The 16,038-nt window shown below is 41.2% G+C and overlaps 1 protein-coding gene across 4 annotated transcripts in view; it reads left to right on the top strand.

Annotated features, from left to right (window-relative positions):
* Slc4a4 (solute carrier family 4 member 4) overlaps positions 1–16,038 on the top strand; it is a 331,040-nt gene that overhangs the window by 241,199 nt on the left and 73,803 nt on the right. For all 4 annotated transcript variants that reach the window (XM_041671195.1, XM_041671197.1, XM_041671196.1 and 1 more), the window contains 2 exons: positions 6,217–6,350; positions 12,444–12,715. In XM_041671195.1, the coding sequence (XP_041527129.1) occupies positions 6,217–6,350; positions 12,444–12,715 (406 nt within the window). The remainder of the gene's footprint in view (positions 1–6,216; positions 6,351–12,443; positions 12,716–16,038) is intronic.

The raw sequence follows: 16,038 nt of genomic DNA, 5'->3' as shown, positions 1-16,038 counted from the left end.
TTTCTGAGTAGAAATAAAAACATCTTTGAAGCTTGTCATATCACAGTAATATTGGTGAATGCATTGCCGTTTAATGCCGCTGAAATATTTCATTTTCTAAGTTTGCAGATTGTCTAAGAAACAGAAAATCTGGTGTTTTCCTTAGCCTTTATGTTGTTTACCCCCTTTCTCTTCCTGCTACCAACCAAGCCCTCCCACACAGGGTAACAATAAGGTCCCTACTCAATAAAAAGGGTATCGAGTCACAAGAGTTATTTTATGATGTTATATGAAGATCAGTGGCAATGAGGCTGAAGATATATATCTTTAACTCCTCATGTCTAATTCTCTTGAGTGTGCCTGATTGTTATGGGGTGATGTCACTTAATAGTTTTTGTCCCAGGTAGCTTAAAAATTATGAAATGCTGATATTTTTAAACATAGATTTTTTCTTTTAACATTTCTAGACACTTCTTCGTATGGTTTAATTTTTCATATGCTTAATTTTGAAAATTTGAGACTTGTTCTGCTTTTCCTGTTTTTTTTTTTTTCTGAAGAAATGGGCTACTTTGGGCTAAATTTCATACCGCCATGCCAGCAGAGAAATAGTCACGATTGTTTTGGGTATGGGTTTTGATTGGAGTCCTGTTCGACTATTTTGTTTTGTTTGTAAGCATCACTTTTAATGAGAGAAGCAATTCCTGGGGCCCTCTGTTCCTCCCAAGGCTTCTCTATTTTACTGCAGACTTCAAGAGCCCCACCCCTTCCCACTGAGGGCTAATCTGTCCCTTTTCATGCCAGTCCGCCAGTCTGTGCAGATTTCCACCTCCTTCCTGTTTTGAAGGAAGCAGAAGTAATATTTCTTGGTGGGATGAAGGGCATGAGAATGCCTGAGGGAAGAGACCTAATACTGCATCTCTACTTTGTGTTCTACTGTGTTCCTTCTCTTTTAATCCATCAGTTCTCAACCTGTGGGTCATGGCCCCTTTGGGGGTCACATATCAGATAGTCTGCGCATCAGATATTTACATTATGATTCATAACAATAGCAACATTACAGTTATTAAGTGGCAATGAAATAATTTTAGGGTTGGAGGTCACCACCATGTGAGGAACTGTATTAAAGAGTCGCAGCCTCAGGAAGGTTGAGAACCACTGCTCAAATCCAAGTAATTACCAGTGAGGTAGCCATAGGCTTGATAGAAGAAGAATCTAAGGTAGCTGGTGAAGCTGATCTAAATTCACATAGTTATATCTGCAAGGTTTGTCCCAGGGTTGAGCCAGCTGTCTGATATCTTGAAGTCACCTAGTCCAACCTCCTTATCTTTTATCCAAATAAGCATGTTGCCTATGAGACATTGCTGCTATTCAAAAAGCTTCCACCCATCAGAGACTAGGCTAAGTCCACTCCACGTGTCTGATCTAATACGCAGATGGGACTTGCACTGGGGCCATGATGCAGCCTGTAAGTCATCCCGAGACCGTGTGACACGGAGCCCATTTCTCTACCATGTCACCATTTATTTTATTACTTGAAAGAAGTGAAGTGACATTCTGAAGCTCATCGGTTCTCTTGTGGCAGAGCAGTCTAGACTTTGGATTTCCTGAGTGCTGGCTGTCTGCTTTTTCTACTGCTTCCTACTAGCCGTGCCTTGCCAGCAGCAGAGTAAGGTAGACGGCCAACCAAAAGTGCCAGGGTTCTCTGTGGCCCCCGGTGCCATCACACCCCTAAGCCCAGCCAACGACATCTTCCTCAAGTGCTAGGAAATTGGTTACTTCTACAAGTTAGATGTCGAAATGTCTTTAAGACTTATAACTATTGATAAGACACAATTCGATACAGTTTTCTTTTGAAATCAAATGTTAGTGAACACTAGATGTGATAAATCAGAAAAGATGAGTATGACATTTTGTTTTGTAAGTTGCATTAAACTCTAGTTACAGTTATGCATTGCCTGGGATCTTTTTTTTTTTTTTTAAATTCTATGTTGTTAAGAGGGCAGTGTGAAAATAGTTCTTTTCTCAGAAATGCTGGACACTTCCCTCGGTTTAAGCAGCTTCCCAGTGCAGTGTATATAATGAATCAGCTGTCTCTGCTCGAGAATTGTCAGCCACAGAATGGAAAACTAGCACTTACGATGGGATCAAGTACCGAAATAAAAATAATCTGCCTTTGGATCATCACATGCCTTCCATAAATCACAGTGGTTTTCTAGAAGAAATCGCTTGCTATCTTTACGGAATGAGCAGCCAGGACTCTTGACCTTTGATAAGGAGACCTAGGGTGTCATCTGGGCATGTCTTCGGTTCCTTCAGCACTTGCTGAAGGCCTGCAAAGCATGTGGTGGAGGGGTGGTGCACAGCACCATGGGAGGAGAAACAGGAGATGCAGGAAGACCTTGTTCCAGCCCTGGCAGAGATTAATGGCGCTGCCAAGCCAAGCCAAGGATCTTGAATCTCAAGTTCCTCCTTTCTGATTTTACACTCCCTGCTTTCACCTAGTCTGAGCTGTGTTTTGATCCTATGCTAAGGGTAAGACATGGAGTTTGTTCTGTTTGATGATGGAGAATGATATACTGTCTTTTTGCCTATTACATGTCCTTAGACTGTGTTATAAGCGACACATACCATCATATAAATGGATTATCTGGCCAAACAAAGCATTTAAATCCTTAGCTTTCAGGTGAGCTATAAAAAATACAGATAAAATTATAAAACACTGTGTTTCTGCAAGGAGCCAAGAATTCCCCTATCCAGGAAAACCCAAGCCTAAGGCACACCTTTAATATTCTCAAAAAGTCACGTGTGGTTAGATGGGCACACACATCCAAGAGTTCTTATTCATGGTGTGTTCATATCATTTAACTCATCTGAATGTCAATATATCAACAGTCAAGAAATAAAAGCAGTACTGTTTGGGGGCACGAGGGGCTCCATCCCTTTCAGTCTTGGCTGTCTAAACACATCTTGGTTCTGTTGTTTTACTGCCTGCTTGAACTGTTTTCTATGAGGAAGAGTTAGCTGGGCCAGCTACAAATAATGAAAGGCACCTTTCGCGCTACTCCTTGGCACATGTGTAAGTGGAGTTCTCTATGTGCCCCTCCTGCTGGATTCAAATCTGTGCTCTCCATGGACAGGGCTTGTCTAGGCTGTAGCCCTGTCAGAAGAGCTGGTCTAATTACTTGCCACTTCTTATCTTTTGGCCACTTCAACCCACCACCATTTCTTTCCAGTGCGGCACTGAGGGATTGTCATCTGCCTTCTGAGTCAAATCCCAATCTTGAAAGAAAAGGTGTTTTCTATTGCTAATGTTGTTCCATGGACAGTGTTGCTGGCTCTAAAGTGTTGTATGCAAGTATTTCCAATTGCCATGGGTTCTAGATAATGGGTAGTGGTGGAACTAATTTTATTGATTTTTTTTTTTTTAAGCGGGGAGGTCTCATTAAGTTGCCCTTTTCTGGAATTTGCTATGTAGACCAAGTCAACCTTGAACTCACAAATATCCACCTGCCTCTGACCCTGGGGTATTATGATTAAAAGTGTACCACTATGCCTGGTCAGAGATAGAACTTAACATATTTTCTGCAAATTAGTTTTTAAAAGTCAGTTTTCCGTAGTATTTCCTGTGTAGTATGTTATCTTTGCAAATACAAAGTGAGTGAAAAACTGCTGGGAAAGATGTGAGTTGGTGGAAAAGATGGTCCAGTAGGGTGACAGGCAGGTAGGCCGGTGTTCGAAGGGGTCCTCAGAATCCCCAGAAGTCTGCTCAGTCCCAGTCAGCGATGATCGACTTAAGAGGTCTGTTTGAACATAAGTCACCTTCCAAGAGTGGGTGCTATGCTATTTGTGGAAGAAGGGCTTTCCTACATATACTTAACTTAAAAAATTATAAAAATTAAAATATTGTCATGTCATTTTTTTCTTTCCTTTCCTCCATTGACCTCTCCCATGTACCCCCTTGCTCTCTCATATCATAACCTCTTTTTTTCTTTAATTGTTGATGCACATACACACATTCGTAAATATAGAAATATAACATGTTCAGTCTGTATAATGTTATTTGTATATGTATTTAACCTTGTATCGGATAACCAATGAACTATTTGTGTGGCTTTTCACTGAAAAAGGCTGTTTATCCTGGTCTGAGCATTCTTTATTTGCTGGTATTTTTTGTCTAAGGGGGGGGCCCTTAGAAACATCCTCTAGGTCTTACTGTACCCGTAAAGGTATACAGATAACTCCTTACTCTACTAAGTTACTTAATCTACCCAAGTATGTTATTGTACCTTATAAAGGTATCGACTGCCTTTATTCATTTGGAAAAGATTTTGGGATTTAAATATGCAGATATATAACATTATGTATGATCATTTTTGTCATCTTTCTGCATTTTAAAACCTTCCCTTGTGGGCCAGCAAGATGGCTCAGCAGGTAAAGACACTTGCTGCCAACCCTGATCATGTTACTTCAGTTCCTGAAATCCATAAGGTGACAGGAGCGTGCCAACAACTCCTGCAGTATGTCCTCTGCCCGCCACCTGTGCACCCCACACACAGCCGAATAAATTAAATAGGATAGAAATTTTAAAACTTCCTCTTGGTTAAATGTTATGTTTGCAGAAATACCCTTTTACAGGTATGCTTTTGCCATTCTGCCTTCTGCCACAGTAAAAATCTAGGAAACAGGTCAGTTTGTTGTCAACACTGCTGGTCTTCAATGACATGACGAGGGAAGGCCGTTTTGTGACTTAGTGATTCTTACAGGTATTGCTTCTTGTTGTGCTAAAGGAAGTCAGTGGGTTGTCGTTCAGAGATGTGAACGAAAGCTTTAGTGAGTTATGGCTGTTGCACATTCATTTTGTGTAACAAGAAAATTCCTTGAAATTCTTGCGCAGTTTGCCTTGGAAAATGCATGAGCATGTAGTGAGAATTATTATCGTTATGTATTATTATTATTATTGTTGTTTTTATAATTGGTCGCTTAAAAATGAGAAATGAATAGCAGAGAACTATTGGCGGTTGATGGTTGGTCGGGGAGAGTCAGTTTTCTTCTGCGGTATGACCTCTCCTGGGTTGATGGTTGGTCGGGGGAGAGTCAGTTTTCTTCTGCGGTGTGACCTCTCCTGGGTTGATGGTTGGTCAGGGGAGAGTCAGGTTTCTTCTGCGGTGTGACCTCTCCTGGGTTGATGGTTGGTCGGGGGAGAGTCAGGTTTCTTCTGCGGTGTGACCTCTCCTGGGTTGATGGTTGGTCTTCTGCGGGGTGACCTCTCCTGGGTTGATGGTTGGTCTTCTGCAGTGTGACCTCTCATGGGTTGATGGTTGGTCTTCTGAGGGGTGACCTCTCCTGGGTTGATGGTTGGTCTTCTGCGGGGTGACCTCTCCTGGGTTGATGGTTGGTCTTCTGCGGTGTGACCTCTCCTGGGTTGATGGTTGGTCTTCTGCGGTGTGACCTCTCCTGGGTTGATGGTTGGTCTTCTGCAGTGTGACCTCTCCTGGGTTGCTCATGTTCCAGCGAATAGCCCTTTACTTGTGCACACACACACACGTAATCGCTCACTGGACTCAGTGGGTGACGAAGAGAGAAAGGAAGGGGATATTAAGTTGGGGGGTGGATATGGAGGGTGGTGTCTAGGAATGATTGGTATGGACAACAGGAGTGATATGATCAAAAGGCATTGTATACATGTAGGAAATTAAAAAATAGATAAAATAATATTTTAATGTTGCATCACTATTTTTGTCCCCTTTGTTCTTACCTCCCCTTCAAATGTTCTGTTAGAAACAAAGACTTTGTGCTAAAATTATAGCCGCTTAAAAGTACCTACTACATGCAAGGTATAATTACGCTAAAACAAACACTGAAGAACCACAAAGAGAAAAATAAATTTTAAAAAAATGAAATCAATTCTTCTGTTTCGTGGGTTTACAGAATATTATTTTTATTGACCAAACCTTCAATAAATTTTTCAGTAATGGTCGGAGACGCTGTTGCCACCTGTATACCTGATATCGCGGTCACTACAGTTTCACAGAACATCCGCCTTTGGAGTAGGGAAGATTGCTTTTATGTATGGGAAAGGTGCTGCGGTGCTATTTCATATTGGATAAACCTTGCTTTGTTTGCTGGGGAGATCGTTATAGCACACAAAGCTTCATTTTCGGCTGACGTCACACACAGGAAGAGAAGAAGTATGTTTGGTTTTGCTTTGCTTTACCAACTAAATGTTCTTTCTTTTAGGGTGTGTTGGAGAGTTTCCTGGGTACCGCAGTCTCTGGAGCCATCTTTTGCCTTTTTGCTGGCCAGCCGCTCACCATTTTGAGTAGCACAGGACCTGTCTTAGTGTTTGAGAGGCTTCTGTTTAATTTCAGCAAGTACGTATATGTCTGTCTGTCTGTCTCTCTGTCTAGTTATTTGCTCGTGTATGTTGTTCCATCTGGATAAGGCACAGAATAGCAATGAAATAGATCCAAGGATCTGCCAAAATCCTAGAATGATAAGATTTGGAAGTGAAAAGTGCCTTCTTGATTAAGTTGTCCCTGGCTTAGCTGACAGTCCTTTCAGTAGGCCCATCTGTGCTTTCTGTTTATCCCTTCCCTAGTAATTCTCTCCTTATTGCTTTGTTTCCTGCCCTGAGGGCTGACTCCCAAGGACTTCAAGCCCCAGATTCCTCTGCCCTCTAGGACTTCCTACTGGTTTAGATAATGAAGAGAGAGCTTCCCATCCTTCCCCATTTTGAGCACCGCAGCCTGGCTTGCTTCCCCTACACTAACCCCTGTCAGGCAGCCTGTCTAGCCTAGTTTTAGCTCACCAGGCTCTGTAACTCCATTCCTTGTCTGACCTTTACAAGCCCAAGATTGATAATGGCTTCCTGCTCTAGTTAGCTCAGAGTGCCTCTATATTACCATCTTTGGGGGAGGGAGAGTTAGGCTTTCGTAAATAGCCTGTTTATTTTGTTTTCCTTGGATCCCACTTTTAAAAAAAAATTCTTCTTCTGCCATGATACTGAAACTTACACTAGGTCACATGGTTCATTAATGAAAGAAACTGAATGTTCTTAGTCCGTAGTTCCTAACTCCAGTTCCCGTGTTCTTCACTGTAGATGACTTCCAGTACTCAGATGAATAATAATGACACCGGTATTTTCTTTTAAAAATTAATAGATCATTTTGAATAGGGGGATATTAAAATAAATCAATTATTTAAATTGTTATTTTAGCATATGAGTAGATTCAAAGTAAAAGTGGGTATTCTTGTCTCTTCCTGCTGTACCTGATAGATTTCTAAGATAGCATTGTCTGTACTGCATGACCTTAGTCCTTAGATGGCAAAGTTTGTCAGGTCCTGTGAGTATTCCTTTGTAGAATTTCCATATCCGATATTGTTATGTGTTGCAGGATTTTCATTTAGAATAGCCAGTGTTTATACAGCACCAGTGTTAGTTATGTTTCTGTTACTGTTCTAGGATGAAACTTAGGGGAGAAAAGGTTCATGTTGGGGATGAAACATGAAAGGGTTACAGTTCAGAGGGGATGCAACCCATCATGGGCTAGAAAAGCATGGTAACATAAGTGTGAGGAGCTCCTGGCTTTCGGGAAGCAGAAAGAGAACAGGAAAGGGGATCAGGCTATCCAATCTCAAAGCTCACCTCCAGGGCTATCCTCCCTCCACTAGGCTTCCACCTTCCAAGACGTCCCCATCTTTTCCAAGCAGGAGATCACGTGTGTGTAAACCCACAACCCCAAGGGGTATATTCCGTATCAAACCTAACCGTTACATTGCTCATGGATTTCAAGGTTCTCACGTAGCTATTGAAACTGTGTGTGTCATTGAAAAGTATCATAAGTTACATGAGCCAAGTGAGGGTTTTATACCTTAAAAAAAAAATGTGAGTGGATAGCAACAGCGAGGGCCGTCTGAGCACTTGGAGTTGAACTATTTAATAAAATAGTGTTTTCTGTAGATCATTGCTACAGATTTCTCCTCCGTCATAATTCTGAGGACATGGAAAGAATTTTATTCATGTCAGTTTACAGAGAGAGTCAAACAGTTTTTATATGTTTAAGAAAACATTTTGTGAGACAAGAAAGGCTTCATGGGAAGATTAAACAAGCATGCACTATAAACAGGAACAAACAGGCAGAGCCTTACGGAGAGATTTATTGGATGAAATGCGGTCAGAGTCGGAATCTACAGAAAATGTTTGTGTCTTGGTTTGTTTTAGTCCTTGTAGGCTTCGGAGTATTTCCTTCCACCAAGCGAGTTCCTTTCTCACTTTCCCTTCTGTTTCATCATAATTGGTACTGTAACACAGTCTCAAGCAGTTTACTTGAAAACAGTTGTAGCAATGAGAAACATTTGCAAAACTGCCTTAAAGTCAACACTGCCTATTATGTGGCAAATGGTCCTTTTATTCCCCGTGCAGCGAATTTGTTCATCTGCTTCTCTTAGAGCAGTAATGCTAGTCTGGCCTTGTGGCTCACTGTTTCCCAAAGCCAATGTGACCCACACTCTCAGGCTTCTGAGCTGCTCTGTGCAAAGGACCTTCCCAGCATGTCTCGGGAGGGCTGTGCTGCAACCTCCACCTCCTTGTCAGTACACTAAAGAATCAACACGGCTGTTCAGCTAAGCAGCTGGTTCATTTTGCCTAGTTTTTCTGCAACACAATTTTCCCTTCCAGGAGCATAGGCGAGTCCTTGTGTAGCAGGATCAAGGGGTGGTTGTTACAGATTGCCACCTGATAGACTCGTGAGATTCTCATCTCCTGTTTCTTCTTGAAAATTTGAACATTGCATTGTTTTAGTTAGTGATCTCATCTGAGTCATTCTCACTTACCTTGGCAGTTTGAAAGTCTCTTAGAATAGCGAGTTTGGTGTCTACTCTTTAGAGTCTGTGCATTTTTTTTTCTTTCTGTTCAAACTCATAATGTTTTAACTGCTAACAATGACTGGATTTGTTTCTTATCCTCTTCTGCAAACATCAATTCTGTAACTCCCTCTAGCATCCTTGGGACAAATCTGGAGGGCTTTAGCTTCCAATCTGGGCATGGTGGTGCACGCCTGTAATCTCAGTGTATGGGAGACCGAGGCAGAAGAAGTGCTGTAACTTAACCACCAGCGCGGGTTATGTACTGAGTTCCAGGCAAGCCTGAACGATTGAGTGAGCCTCTTTTTCGAAAACAAAGCATAAACCAAATGAACAATAAAAGGTGGTTCTAGTTTTCATCTTCTTAGGGTCGCAAAGCTAGATAGTTGTTTTAAACTTTTAAGAAAAACACCTGTTGGCTCACACAGCAGTAAAATATTTCTTTACTCTTGTTTTTTGGCTGACTCACAGGATAATATGAATTATCTCAATTTTTAGGGCACGTTTTTTTCTGCGGGAGCCTGCTTATCTCGCACAGATGTGCATTCAGCAGTAGAGATATAGACACACAGAACTGGCAGGGTAACGCTCTGTGGCTTACGTCTGACGATCTGTAGAACATAACTTCATATTAAGCATTCATAATTTCCATTTTTTCTGTTCTGTTGCCTAATGGGATGAGGCCTGTCCACATTCACCCAAAGTCCATGAATTTGAATGTTAATATCTACAGAAACAGATTGTGGAAACAGAATGATGTCTGACCACTTATCTGGGAACTCTCTATTTGAGTCAAGCTGACAAGAAATTAACTATACCAGTGTCTAAGAAACTTAAAAATGTAACATTCTTTAATAATGTAACTCACAGGCCACTGTCAGCCACCTTCTTAGTTAAGACATGAACTATAGGCATGCTTTCATTCAATAGAGGAATGTATTAGGCAGTTTTTTAAATGAGCAAAGTATTGTTCTAAGTGGTAGATTAGAATTCTGCCCTATGAGCAGTGGGAAGTCACTGTGAGGTTTTAAACTAAGGTATATGATTAACACTTAAAGCGATCACTTAAGCTCTGGTGTGGAAAATGGCTCTGTACAGGGCAAGCATAGATAGCAGATAATTCATCAGCCCAGAGGTTTTTATCGGGTAAAAATTTAGCTGCTCAAACTGAGATGATGGAAGGAAATGAGGTGATCTTATGCCTTTAGGAAAATGTTAGAACTGTGGCTAGCAGTTATCAGACACCTTGTTGAAAATCAAGTCTTAGAATGTCAGATACGCAGGATCCTTGGTGCTCGGGTTCTAGCTCCTTCCTCACCACAGATGAACTATAGGCAGACTTTTCTGTCCCACCAGCCACTCCCTAAATAACCATGCAGAGGCTTAATATTAACTATAACTGCTCAGCCTATAGCTTAGGCTTGTTTATTGCTAGCTCTTATAACTTAAATTGACCCACTTCTGTAAATCTATGTGATGTCCCAAACCTTGTTTACCTCGTGTATGTACTTCCAATTCTGTTGGCTCTGCATCTCATGGCGCCTCCTCAGACTCCTCCTCCTTCTTCTGCACATTCTCTTAGTATGGTTCTCCCACCTAACCTTGTCCTGCCTAGCCATCAGCCAATCACCTTTTTATTCCCAATGAGAACAACACATCTTCACAGTGTACAGAAGGGCTATTCCACAGTAATAAATTATGAGTTAGTGATCATTAAAAACACCTACTCTCTACATAATTTAAAGATAATCAGTATGCAGTCATAAAATGTCAACACTTGACCCATCATTTTCTATTGGTCTTGACTCTAAAGAAGTGGGATGGGAATTGAAAGCTAGTAACCTAGTCAGATGTTGATGAACTATTCTAAGTCTTCTATGGAACAAGCCCAGGAAGGACAGGGCAGACACACCCAGTTATGGTAAGAGGATATCCTGTCTGTGGGCACTCACGTGAGAGAAGGTGTACTGGTTGGCTGTGTCACGCTAGGGCAGCCTCTCTTGATTTGATAAGAGCCCATGCCTCTACTCCTGTCTCCTCCTGCTGGTGATGCTCTCTCTATCCACACTGCTTAGCTCTTGAACTCTTTCTTCTGCTACCTGGCCTGGCTCTCCCTACTCAGTCAGGAGAGTTTCTTCAGAGATATTCTCAAATACATTTATTTCCTTTCTACCGCCTCATTCTCTCCCAAAATTACTTACCCTTTCCTCATGGCACAATCACTTAGCATCTTATAATAAAACTGTGTTCATCATGTTGTCTCCCTTAGTAGAAGATGGTCCTGAGTTGAGTGCCTAGAGCACACTGATGTTAGTGTTGTCATCGTTAACTGGTAAAACTCATGTTGCCCCCCACACACCCGATATCAGTGCTTTTAAACAGTTTACTCTGTACGCGCCATGAATACTTTTTTTAAGAAAACCATTTAAGTTAAGCTTAATCTTTAAAAATTTTGTATTTGCATTATAGTTATACTCACCCATCCCCTCTCTTATCTCCTCTCCATTCCCATTAACCCTTTCTTATCCCTAGAAGTCGCTTTCCAGATTGATACCCTTTTTAGTGTATTGTGACTTACCTAGTTCAAGCAGGGTCATTTGTGTGACATGCTTGGTATTATCCATTGGAGTCTGGTGGGTTTGACAGTGGGCAGGCAAGTGAATTTGAATTCTGACAGTGGGCAGGCAATTGTAATTTCTGTGCTTCTCCAGAAGATGGCACAGATTTCTTCTGTCTTCTATAGTCTATATTCTCTATGTCCACTTTGCTACACTATTCTTTCAGCCTTGCACAGATATTATAAATATTATAAATATTGTAGGACTGATCAATCAGTCATCACTTATCGTCAGTATCTTGAGAATCCCTGAGTCTCCGGTTTCACTGCCATTGACTAGAAAGAGGGTTTTTTTCTGATTAAAGTGAGAACAGCATTTGTCTATAGACATAAATGTTCAGTAGGCATTTTTACACTGTGTCTGTCTATCCCAACAACAATGTTAAGTTCCTGTCTAGGATCTGTGACCTCACCAGCTATGGGTTTGCTTTTTTGGCAGATTTACAGTACCAGGCATGGGGTTCCTCTGGTAGAGCAGGCCTCAGATCCAATCAGAGAATAATTGGTTTCCTCTGGATAGTCAGGCCGCTGATGCACGGCTATGCCTATGTTGCTTGTCAGGTTTGTTCTGTAGTTCTTGGGGTTCACAGCTGGCTAAGAGCACGGATATTGTTTCTTTCCCAGAAGTTTCTCATAGTTACCCTTTGGTTCTGTGAAAGCCAGTTAGCAGGAAGGAAGCTTCCACCTCAGAAGTTACTTTTTTAAAAGAGAAAAGTAGTGAGCTTTATTCTCTAACACTAAATGCACTTTCTAAGAGCCCCCTTCCCCCCAAAAAAACTTTTAGAGTCATTCCTAAAGATAGAATAATAATATCAAATAAATCAAATCCTTAAATTTACTATTTCCTGGATAGAATTGAGCTTTATATGCAGTGTCTGAAGGGATCTTTTAACAGCCATTCTCTGGGTATTATAGTGATTTTTAGATTCATCTTGTTTCCTGGTGGAATAGTCAAAATATCTGTTTTTTTGGTTTTTCTTCCCAGGGACCATAATTTTGACTACTTGGAGTTTCGTCTTTGGATTGGCCTGTGGTCGGCCTTCCTGTGTCTCCTTCTGGTGGCCACTGATGCCAGCTTCCTGGTTCAGTACTTCACTCGTTTCACGGAAGAAGGTTTCTCCTCTCTGATCAGCTTCATCTTCATCTACGACGCTTTCAAGAAGATGATCAAGCTAGCCGACTACTATCCTATCAACTCAGACTTCAAAGTGGGATACAACACACACTTCTCCTGTGCTTGCCTGCCGCCGGACCCGGGTAAGGAAACCTTGCGTCCTGCTTGCACTCACCCTCTCTATGGGAAGGTGTGAGCTCATGCTCCTGATGACAGGGTCTGACCTGGCTTTCCCTGAGGAATCATAGTACTGGACGTGGCATCTGAGGTGTCTGCAGCATGTGATTCAATGAGGAAATGACAGCAGGATTGTGAGGATGGGAACATAGCCAGCTCAGTACTTTGTGATTACCTCAAACAAGGAATGGATGTGTACTTTATTCTTAGTTTTATGAGGTAATTGGGGAGCACAGGCATGGGATATAATGAGTCTAAAGAGCAGAGGAACTTGTAGTTCCTCTGAACTTCTAGTTCCTTTGAACTAGTTCACATTTTCTTGTATCTTGATTGTGATGAATATCTCTTCTTTTAAATGATGCTTAAATAAATTACCTTAAACTATAGAAGGAAATGTACCAATTGAGTTTTTATAAGTTGAATCATAAAATTTAAAAAGGAAGTTAAGATTGGAGGCCTCTAGTGGATAAAGTGGGACCTTTTAGTCTAACTTGGCTGTGCAGTGTCAGTAAGGAAGAGAAGCTAAGAAGAAGGAAGGAAGGTGACCATGTGAGCATACATACACGTGTGTGTGTGTGTGTGTGTATGTGTGTGTGTGTGTGTGTGTGTGTGTGTGTGTAATATGCTAGTGGCAGATTTATGTCATTAACTCAGGAGAGTGTACAGCAACTCTTGGGCAAGGAATGGGACTGTACATCTTAATAATTTAATACCTGTCAATCCAAACTTAAGTCATTATCAGTTTTTTTTTATAAAAATGTGTTCAAAGTCATTAAAATAGTTTCAGAATAGTTTAACATTGCTTTTAGAACACAAGGCTTATGGAAAAAGACTCACTCTGAGCAATTTGCTGTGTATTTGCTATAATAGAGTAAGGGGTAGGTGTTTGCATTATACAATTTAAAGACAAACGTATTATGGATAGATAACATGATGTACAGGTAGCTATAGGATGGTGTTCCCTAAAGTAAAAATTGATATGCATTTCACGATTTTGGGGTAAAACCTAGTGAATTGAGTCCAACAGAATCCTGGGATGAGATAAGCTCAGGACATAAATATGAGGCATATTTATGGAATCCACTTTTACTTCTGGATTCTGAGACTAAGAATTTTCATATTTATGGTAAAGGAAATGGGATTTCTCTATAGACCAGATACAAAATGAATATGGATATGAAAGTAAAAGGTTTGTTGTGCTTATGAGAGGCTTTTTGAGATTGCTCCCAGATATACTGGTGTTATAACTCATTCTCCCCTCCTCACAGGTAGAGGGGACAGATACCCTGGGAACACTGATATCCATCTGGGTGGTAAAAAAAGAGAGGAGCCCCTCAGGGGCCATTAGTCATGATACTGATGAGAACAGTGGGTATCTAGGACTTCACATCCACAACTCTTCTGGTCTAGTTGAAGGATGATAAACATGCATTAATGTCAAACCCGTACTTAAGAGTAAGGTAGAGAAGTGTAAGATTGAGATTTCATTATTGAGATGAACTTGACTATTGCAGAGCTTTAATAGGCTTTAAGGGATAGTGCACAGATATCCCACAGATTAAAATGTGACTTGTGTCAGACGTGGTGGTGTGTGCCTGTGTATTACTCAGGATTCTCTGGAGAAACAGAACTGACATATAGTCATTATATATATTTATATATTCGTTATATACACATTATGTTTATAATAGGTTAATACATTGTACATGTATATGGGATTTATTATAATGGTCTAGTTAGTCCAACAATGGCTGTCTACCAATGGAAAGGCCAGTAGTTGTTCAGTCCATGAGGCTCTGTGTCTCAACTGGTCTTCACTAAACACTGAAATCCCTAAGAAGTAGGCTCCCATGCCAGTGAGGGAATAAACTTGGCAGTGAGTTTGAGGGCAAACAGACAAAGGTCAAGAGCTTCCTTCTTCCATGTTCTTCCATGAGGCTGCCACCAGAAGATGTGGCCCAGATTAAATGTGAATCTTCCCACCTCAAAAGATATTAATTAATTGTGGGTCTCCCTGCTCAAATGAATTAATTAAGAAAAATCCCTCATGGTGTACCCAACTAGTTGGATCTTAGTTAATTCTGGATGTAATCAAGTTGACAACCAAGAATAGGCATCACATTCTATAATCCCAGAACTCGGGAGGTTGAGGCAAATGTGTTGCCACAAGTTCAATGATATCCTGGGTTACATAGTTCCAAGATGGCCTACAGAGTAAGAATCTGTCTCCAAATCAAAGCCCCAAAGTTGTGAGTTGTGACAAGTATTAAAATAATCGCACCTGTTCCTACCCCAGAGAAATGCAGCTATGTGGGGGCTCTTCTTGGGAGAGAGAATGTTTAAAACCGATGGAGACCATTAGTCTGAGCTTGAGGGCAGTATGGACAGTGAAAATACTGGATTCAGGGACTATGGACATAACTCAGTAGGTCAGATGCTTGCCTTGTACATGCATGGCCTTGGTTTCAATCCCCAATACTTGGGGGGAGGGAGGGAGGAAGGAAGGGAGGAAGGAAGGAACGAACGAAGGAACGAAGGAAGGAGAAAAGGAACTCACAGGCATATTGATAATGGGATTTTGAAATTTCCATTTTATTTATTTATGTGTATATACATACATATATGTATTTATGTAAAAGTCTGCATGGTGACTTATTACACGAGTCTGGGTGATCATTCAGCAAGATTTTCTAAAGGAAAATAATTGCCACTCAGCTGTTTTGAGGTGTGAGGTGTTTGTGAAGGTGGCTGAGGGATTTGTCTGCACACCTGTCACACACAAAAGATAGATCAGGTGCTGGCCCCATCCTACCCATCACTAATGGAAACTTCCATTCATTTCTTTTCATGGGATGCCTGCAGACAAGTTAATACAGGACAAAGGAAGGCATCACTGAGTGTGTTCATGTTGAAAGAAACAGACAGAGACAGATAGGGAATGAGAGACAGAAGGAGAAAGAGAGGAAGGGGAGATGGGGTAGAGAGACAGGATGCAGTTTTCCATGAAGTTTTGACTGCCAGGAGGCGTCTTTGTATGAAATGATGGCACTTAGGGCTGAGCCAGTTTTACATATGCAACACAGTTATGGACAACAGAGTTTTCACTTCCTTTTTATCTGTGTGTGCAAAGTCCAGGCTGTGCAAAGCATCAGTCTTGAAATTTATAACAGGAATTGAACGTTTCTGAGCCTTGCTTGTGTTTTGGAAAACAACATGTAGATATGTCTTAATCACTGCCCTATTGTTGTGAAGAGACATCACGACAAAGGCAACTCTCGTAGAGAAAGCA

The sequence above is a fragment of the Microtus oregoni genome, unplaced genomic scaffold (genome assembly GCF_018167655.1).
Source record: "Microtus oregoni isolate MIOR12 unplaced genomic scaffold, Mior012 000021F_ref0000039, whole genome shotgun sequence".
Lineage (NCBI taxonomy): Eukaryota > Metazoa > Chordata > Mammalia > Rodentia > Cricetidae > Microtus > Microtus oregoni.
The sequence above is the reverse complement of the archived record's forward strand: the minus strand, read 5'-3'. Positions and strand labels throughout refer to the sequence as shown.